The 8,888-nt window shown below is 42.9% G+C and overlaps 1 protein-coding gene across 1 annotated transcript; it reads left to right on the top strand.

The window, feature by feature from the left end:
• The first annotated feature begins 3,252 nt into the window (after window positions 1–3,252).
• Window positions 3,253–5,472, top strand: LOC125530319 (diacylglycerol O-acyltransferase 2D-like). The gene is made up of 7 exons (XM_048694716.2): window positions 3,253–3,290; window positions 3,976–4,087; window positions 4,194–4,346; window positions 4,485–4,571; window positions 4,794–4,891; window positions 4,982–5,069; window positions 5,371–5,472. Exons 1-7 carry the CDS (start codon window positions 3,253–3,255, stop codon window positions 5,470–5,472), a joined length of 678 nt encoding a protein of 225 aa, XP_048550673.2.
• The last annotated feature ends 3,416 nt before the right edge of the window (window positions 5,473–8,888 follow it).

The following is an 8,888-nucleotide window of genomic DNA, read 5'->3' as shown; positions in this document are numbered from 1 at the left end:
TTTATGACTAATGTTGAGTCCATGGATTATACGCACTCTCACCCTTCCACCATTGCTAGCCTCTCTAGTACCGTGCAACTTTCGCCGGTACCATAAACCCACCATATACCTTCCTCAAAACAGCCACCATACCTACCTATCATGGCATTTCCATAGCCATTCCGAGATATATTGCCATGCAACTTCCACCATCATCATATACATGACTTGAGCATTCATTGTCATATTTCTTTGCATGATCGTAAGATAGCTAGCATGATGTTTTCATGGCTTGTCCATTTTTTGATGTCATTGCTACGCTAGATCATTGCACATCCCGGTACACCGCCGGAGGCATTCATATAGAGTCATATCTTTTTCTAGTATCGAGTTGTAATATTGAGTTGTAAGTAAATAAAAGTGTGATGATCATCATTATTAGAGGATTGCCCCAGAGAGGAAAGGATGATGGAGACTATGATTCCCCCACAAGTCGGGATGAGACTCCGGACGAACAAAAGAAAAAAAAGAAAAAAAGAGAAAGGCCAAAAAACAAAAAGAGAAGGCCCAAAAAAATAAAAAATGAGAGAAAAAGAGAGAAGGGGCAATGTTACTATCCTTTTACCACACTTGTGCTTCAAAGTAGCACCATGTTCTTCATATGGAGAGTCTCTTGAGTTATCACTTTCATATACTAGTGGGAATTTTCATTATAGAACTTGGCTTGTATATTCTGATGATGGGCTTCCTCAAATGCCCGAGGTCTTCATGAGCAAGCAAGTTGGATGCACACCTACTTAGTTTTCAGTCTGAGCTTTCATACACTTATAGCTCTTAGTGCATCCGTTGCATGGCAATCCCTACTCACTCACATTGATATCTATTGATGGGCATCTCCATAGCCCGTTGATACGCCTAGTTGATGTGAGACTATCTTCTCCTTTTTGTCTTCTCCACAACCACCATTCTATTCCACCTATAGTGCTATGTCCATGGCTCACACTCATGTATTACGTGAAAGTTGAAAAGGTTTGAGAACGTCAAAAGTATGAAACAATTGCTTGGCTTGTCATCGGGGTTGTGCATGATGTGAATATTTTGTGTGGTGAAGATGGAGCATAGCTAGACTATATGATTTTGTAGGGATAACTTTCTTTGGCCATGATTTTTTGAAAAGACATGATTGCTTTATTAGTAGGCTTGAAGTATTATTGTTTTTATGTCAAATGATAGACTATTGCTTTGAATAACTCGTATCTTAATATTCATGCCATGATTAGATATGTGATCAAGATTATGCTAGGTAGCATTCCACATCAAAAATTATCTTTTTTATCATTTACCTACTCGAGGAAGAGCAGGAATTAAGCTTGGGGATATTGATACGTCTCCGTCGTATCTATAATTTTTGATTGTTCCATGCCAATATTCTACAACTTTCATATACTTTTGGCAACTTTTTATACTATTTTTGGGACTAACATATTGATCCAGTGCCCAGTGCCAGTTCCTGTTTGTTGCATGTTTTTTGTTTCGCAGAAAATCCATATCAAATGGAGTCCAAACGGGATAAAAACGGATGGAGATTTTTTTTGGAATATATGTGATTTTTGGGAAGTGAAATCAACGCGAGACGATGCTCGAGGGGCCCACGAGGCAGGGGGCGCCCCTGACCCTCGTGGCCACCCCGTAAGGCAGTTGGTGCCCTTCTTTCGCCGCAAGAAAGCTAATATCCGGATAGAGACCGTGTTAAAATTTCAGCCCAATTGGAGTTACGGATCTCCGGGAATATAAGAAACGGTGAAAGGGAAGAATATGAGAACGCAGAAACAGAGAGACAAAGAGACAGATCTAATCTCGGAGGGGCTCTCACCCCTCCCACGCCATGGAGACCAAGGACCAGAGGGGAAACCCTTCTCCCATCTAGGGAGGATGTCAAGGAAGAAGAAGAAGGAGGGGGCTCTCTCCCCCTCGCTTCCGGTGGCACCGAAGTGCCACCGGGGGCCATCATCATCACCGCAATCTTCACCAACTCTTCCCCCCTCTATGCAGTGGTGTAACCTCTCTCTTACCTGCTGTAATCTCTACTTAAACATGGTGCTCAACGCTATATATTATTTCCCAATGATGTATGGCTATCCTATGATGTTTGAGTAGATCCGGTTTGTCCTATGGGTTATTTGATGATCGTGATTGGTTTGAGTTGCATGTTTTATTATTGGTCCTGTCCTATGGTGCTCTCCGTGTCGCGCAAGCATGAGGGATTCCCACTGTAGGTTGTTCCAATACGTTTCTGATTCTCTTATAGTGGGTTGCGTGAGTGACTGAAACACAAACCCGAGTAAGGGGGTTGTTGCGTATGGGATAAAGAGGACTTGATGCTTTAATGCTATGGTTGGGCTTTACCTTAATGATCTTTAGTAGTTGCGGGTGCTTGCTAGAGTTCCAATCATAAGTGCATATGATCCAAGTAGAGGAAGTATGTTAGCTTATGCCTCTCCCTCATATAAAATTGCAATAATGATTACCGGTCTAGTTATCGATTGCCTAGGGACAAGTAACTTTCTCATAACAAAAAGCTCTCTACTAAAACTAATTTAGTTGTGTCTTTATCTAAACAGCCCCTACCTTTTATTTACATGCTCTTTATTACCTTGCAAACCTATCCAAAAACACCTACAAAGTACTTCTAGTTTCATACTTGTTCTAGGTAAAGCGAACGTCAAGCGTGCGTAGAGTTGTATCGGTGGTCGATAGAACTTGAGGGAATATTTGTATGCCTTTAGCTCCTCATTGGGTTCGACACTCTTACTTATCGAAAACTGTTGCGATCCCCTATACTTGTGGGTTATCATGAATACATTAACTCCTCAAACTACGGTCATCACCGGGAGTGGTCCCGGCTATTGTCACTCCGGGGTTGCTGGATCATAACACGTAGTAGGTGACTATAACTTGCAAGATCGAATCTAGAACATGGATATAATGGTGATAACATAAACGGTCCAGATCTGAAATCATGGCACCCAAGCCCAAAGTGACAAGCATTAAGCATGGCAAATTCATAGCAACATCAATCTAAGAACATAGTGGATACTAGGGATCAAGCCCTAACAAAACTAACTCGATTACATGATGAATCTCATCCAACTCCTCACCGACCAGCGAGCCTACGAAGGAATTACTCACTCCCGGTGGGGAGCATCATGGAATTGGCGATGGAGATGGGTTGGTGATGACGAAGAACGAAGATCCCCCTCTCCGGAGCCCCAAATGGACTCCAGATCTGGCCTCCCAATGAAGAACAGGATGTGATGGCGGCTCCGCCTCGTGGATCGTGATAATTCTTTGTCCCTGATTTTTTCTGGAAAATAGGATTTTATAGCGTCGGTTTCAGGGTCTGCGGGGCCACCAGGTGGGGACAACCCACCTCGGCGCGCCCTGGTGGGTTGTGCCCACCCAGGTGCCCCCTTCGGTAGGTCTTGGCTCCAAAAATTCTTATATATTATATAAAAATTCCTTGCAAAGTTTCGTTCCATTCCGAGAACTTTTACTTCTGCACAAAAACAACACCATGGTAGTTCTGCTGAAAACAGCGTAAGTCCGGGGTTAGTTTCATTCAAATCATGCAAATTAGAGTTCAAAACAAGAGGAAAAGCGTTAGGAAAAGTAGATACATTGGAGACGTATCAACTCCCCCAAGCTTAAACCTTTGCTTGTCCTCAAGCAATTCAGTTGATAAACTGAAAGTGAAAAAGAAAATTGGCATGGTGTCATGTCATGGTACTACCATGCTGTGGTAAAAAATTTGAGAGAATAGGAACAAGTTTTGGTATAAGTTTCTTGCAAACCGGAGCTTCTCTCAAGAAGGCTCGTGGTTCTGAGAGGGAACGTGTCACCTTTGTGTTCATAATTCAAATTTGAAATACAAGCACATGCTCTAGTGCACCAAAGCTGGTTGAAAAATCACATGTGTGTCCTCGGGTAAATTTCTAGGTCCCATGCAAGCTATGAACTACATTCTGTGCTGCCAATCGGCGTGGGGACTCTGGCTAATCATGTCAGGTTTATGCCTCTGCCTAAGCTCAAAGTCCTTGCGAGCAGTGCGGTACGTAAGCTCCCTGAATTTGATTGCAGCACAATGCCGCGGATTAATTTGATTCTATCGATTAGTAGGTGTGTTACTTATTCTGTCAATGATTCATTTGTGCTAGGTGTTCCACACCCCATTCATGAGGAAGATATGGACATGGATAGGACTGGTTGCTGCAATGAGGAAGAATTTCTACTCCTGCCTTGCAGCTGCTTACAGTTGCGATGTAGTGCCTGGAGGCATACAGGAGATTCTTCATACAGATCATGATTCCGTGCTTTGTGCTTATGACACGTCGATGACATCCTTTCTTGTATCATTCATTGATGAGGAGCATTGACTATATGAGTTAAAATAACCTTATACTCACTCTTCCTAAGTTAAGTTCGTCCAACCCTTGCATGTTTTGCAGGTTGCTTTCCTTAATTCAAGAAAACGGTTTGTCAAGATAGCTATGCATGTTGGCTGCCCTTTAGTCCCTGTTGTCTACTTCAGACGGGTAAAAAAGCAACATTTGGTTGCTTTAACTGTAAAATGTTGAAAGCAACTTGAAGGAAATTGAGTTTCCCAAACGTGAAAACATATGCCACTCACACAAGGAAGCTATGGAATATGTTAGGGTCATGTCCCTGCAAAGTCAACTGTGTTCTTCATTTCTTATTGTTGAATACATTCCTAAAGAACTACCAATGCTGATTATCTGTTGTTATCATCTGGTCAGAGCAAAGCTTACAGATGGTGGAGGCCAGGAGGCAAATTGTTTGTGAACATTGCTATAGCACTTAAATTTACTCCTATTATCTTCTGGGGAAGATATGGGTAACTCCCTACGTGTCAATATATTTATTTTTGAATTTGTGATATTGATTTGGATGGATTTTCATCATCTACCGGCACATCTGAATGCAGGACACCGATCGCTTTCTCGACACCTATGCATCTGGTTGTTGGTAGACCCATTGAGCTGAAGAAAAATCCTCTACCTACCATTGATGAGGTGAAAACCCATAATCATGCAATTGCTACCAGTAATTTTTTTGCCAATCCATTGAAGATCTAGTAGAGCAAAATAAATTACTTCTAGGGCTATCTTAGAGTTCATCTCTCTGCACATTTCGCCTCTTTACACAGAAGGTCACTTCTTCCACTGAAATCAACCCTTGCAGTAAACAGAAGTGTTAAAAGGATTTCACATCCTTCAAGTTGGAACAATAGTAGTATTACTTCTTTTACTATCTCGTTACCATTGCTCTGTTCGTTTACAACCGTCTAAAAGCAAGTTTCCCCGTTGTCAACAGATAAATGAAGTGCATGGACAATTCGTGGGCGCCTTGCAAGAACTATTTGAGAAATACAAGATGAAAGCCGGATATCCTAGCCTCCATCTGAGAGTCCTGTAACACTTTCTTGTGGAGAACAAAATGCCTTGTAATATCACGGCAATTCAGCGATGCTTGCGGCCTGATCGATCACTCTACATGATCGTTAGCATGAAGCTCGAGTTCGTTGAGTTGTTATACTACCATGATGTTGGTACTAGCGCATGTTTCATGATCAATCACACGGCGCCTCTGATGCAACAGAACTGCCACTGCCTGCTGGTAATAAGTATATAAAGCCTTGTACTGTTGTACAAGTCGATCCTTCAGAGGGGATATTGGTTCGTTCTTTGCTTTTAGGTTTGGATGACTGCTAATCTGATTCTACAAGATATGAGTTACACGCACTAGTCGATTGTGTGAACATATCCATAGAATATGTCAATTTCAGTTATTAACGTTGACGAAGATCATCATCAACAACTCCGCATCACATGGCAACTCCAGGACACCAAGACATCGTTCCCTGCCTAATTAATTTCTTTCTTGTTCCCAGAGTTCTTGCTTAGCATATATATTCCCAATCAGCCAGCGGGCATGGCGGCTGGTGGTGCTCTAGGCACGCAAGGTTAGCTCGGTCCTCCAGGTCAAGACACTGCGGCACAACTACGTCAGCCTGGCTGCACTACAACAAGCAAGAATTCTTAGTTGATGAGGCGCTAGCATTCCGGTTTCACCCCCATCGAGAAAGCAATGATGACGGCGACCGTCAACTCGGCGGAGGGTGTTGGGATGGACATCAAGGCGTACGAATTCATCGCAAAGTTCTACGTGTGGATGAACTACAGCGATAATTCTAGAGCTGCAAGACATGGACATGATGAAGAAAAGTATCTGATAGATATAGTGTTAGGATTGCTTGCTCATTTGCTAAATTTGTTTCACTTTTTGATGAAAAAAAGCATTGCATGTAATGTATCAGCTGTACATCCATGTATGTTATCAATCAGAGCTAAAATTCAATGGAAAGGGCACCATCCTACCTGGCACCGCTCAAACTTCCTCTTAGGCGGCGCAACCAGGTGGTGCCCCGACCACTAGTTTGGCATAAACATGCCCATCACTAGCACGACATAGAAACATATGGGGGGTTAAAGTCGCCGGCCTTGTTGGCAGAGGTGGTCTTTCCCTTCTTGGCATTGCCACCCACTTCCTTGTCCTTCTTCTTCTCATGGGCACCCTCTCCCGCCTTGACAAAGGCTTCATTAAGCTAAAGAGGTTGCTTGGCCTTGTTCTTCTTCTTCTTATTCTTCTTTGACTTGGGTACAAACCCAAGTCCTTCCTTTCCCACAACTTCCTGTTGATTGCTCAAAAGGTCATTTAGGTACTTCTCGCCTTCTATGCAAGTCACAAGGCCCTTCTCAAGTCGTTCTTTCAACTTGGCATTCTCCTCCATAAGATGCACATGCTCACAACAAGGGTTAGTAGGATGGGTGTTACCAATTAAAACAAAAGGAGGGCACATGGAAATCACCTTGGTTAGCTTACCTTGGAGTTGATCATGAGACTCCTTGAGAGAGCCATGAACATCCTTCGAGACCGTGTGAGCCTTTTCAAGTGTGTCAAACTCTTCCTTGAGTCTATCATGGCCAACCCCAAGAGCAACCTTCTCAGATTTAAGCACACGAGTAAGCACTATAGCATGATCAAGATACTTTTGTAATTTAGAAAGGTCAATGTTGTGTGACTCCTCAAAAGCCAAACGAAGACCTCGCTCTTCCTCAAGAGCAGTGGAGAGATCTGCTATCTCATCGGCATAGTCATGACTATGCCCGTCTAACTTAGAGACGGTATCCTCATGAGACTCAATGACATAATTGACCTCACCGAGTTGTTCAAGAGAGCAACAAAGTGCTTCTTTGTCTCACCTCTTATCTTACTCAAGAACATATCAATTTCGTACTCATCCACCTTAACCTCTGATGTCTACTACTCAACTTTATTCTTGTAGACACGTGTTGGGCCTCCAAGTGCAGAGTTCTGTGGGACAGTAGCAATTTTCCCTCAAGTGGATGACCTAAGGTTTATCAATCCGTGGGAGGTGTAGGATGAAGATGGTCTTTCTCAAACAACCCTACAACCAAATAATAAAAAGTCTCTTTTCTCCTCAACACACCAAATACAATGGTAATTTGTATAGGTGCACTAGTTCGGTGAAGAGATGGTGATAAAAGTGTAATATTGATGGTAGAAATATATTTTTATAATCTGAGTAAATAAAAACAGCAAGGTAGCAAATAGTAAACGGGCACAAAAACGGTATTGCAATGCTTGAAAATGAGGGCTAGGGTCCATACTTCCGCTAGTGCAATCTCTCAACAATGCTAATATAATTGGATCATATAACCATCCCTTAACGTGCGATGAAGAATCACTCCAAAGTTCCTATATAGCGGAGAACATCAGAAGAAATTGTTTGTAGCTATTCTTTTCGATCGATCTATCCATGTAACGCCCTCGATGCGGCTATATCTCCCACGTGTCGAAGCACGACTTAGAGGCATAACCGCATTGAAAGCAATGTCGCAAGTGAGGTAATCTTCACACAACCCATGTAATACATAAGGGAAAGAGATACATAGTTGGCTTACAATCGCCACTTCACACAATACATGAATAAAGCATTACATCATCCAGATACAATCAAGGTCCGACTACGGAACAAAAATGAAAGAAGACTACCCCAAATGCTACACAGATCCCCGATCGACCCCAACTGGGCTCCACTACTGATAAACTAGAACGAAACAACATAAAGGACAAGATCTTCATCGAGCTCCTCCTTGAGCTTGGTTGCGTCACCTGTACGGTTTCATCGACACCTGCAAACTAGTTTTGGAAGTATCTGTGAGTCACGGGGACTCAGCAATCTCACACCCTCACGATCAAGACTATTTAAGCTTATGGGTAAGGTAAAGGTATGAGGTGGAGCTACAACAAGCGACTAGCATATTTGGTGGCTAACATACGCAAATGAGAGCGAGAAGAGAAGGCAAAAGCACGGTCGAACAACTATGATCAAGAAGTGATCCTAGAACAACCTACGTCAAGCATAACTCCAACACCGTGTTCACTTCCCGGACCTCGCCGAGAAGAGACCATCATGGTAACACACGCGGTTGATGTATTTTAATTAAGGTCAACTTTAGGTTGTCTACAACCGGACATTAACAAATTCCCATTTGCCCATAACCGCGGGCACGGCTTTCGAAAGTTCAAATCCCTGCAGGGGTGTCCCAACTTAGCCCATCACAAGTGCTCACGGCCAACGAAGGATATTCCTTCTCCCAAGACATTCTGATCAGACTCGGCATCCAGCTTAGAAGACATCCTCGACAATGGTAAAACAAGTCCAGCAACACCGCCCAAATGTGCCGACAAATCCCGATAGGAGCTGCACATATCTCGTTCTCAGGGCACACTCAGATGAGACTAGC

Source organism: Triticum urartu, chromosome 1A (genome assembly GCF_056163025.1).
Source record: "Triticum urartu cultivar PI428250 chromosome 1A, HENAU_Tu73, whole genome shotgun sequence".
In the NCBI taxonomy this organism is placed as follows: Eukaryota; Viridiplantae; Streptophyta; class Magnoliopsida; order Poales; family Poaceae; genus Triticum; species Triticum urartu.
Note: the sequence above shows the minus strand (reverse complement) of the source record. Positions and strands in the feature narration are given on the sequence as shown.

Excerpts from the sequence above, each read along its gene's own strand:
- LOC125530319 (XM_048694716.2), top strand. The coding sequence starts at position 3,253 with ATGGACTCCAGATCTGGCCTCCCAATGAAGAACAGGAT. Across the intron at positions 3,291-3,975 it reads CTCCCAATGAAGAACAGGAT|GTCCCATGCAAGCTATGAAC; the intron begins GTGATGGCGGCT and ends GTAAATTTCTAG. Across the intron at positions 4,347-4,484 it reads TTCATACAGATCATGATTCC|GTTGCTTTCCTTAATTCAAG; the intron begins GTGCTTTGTGCT and ends CATGTTTTGCAG.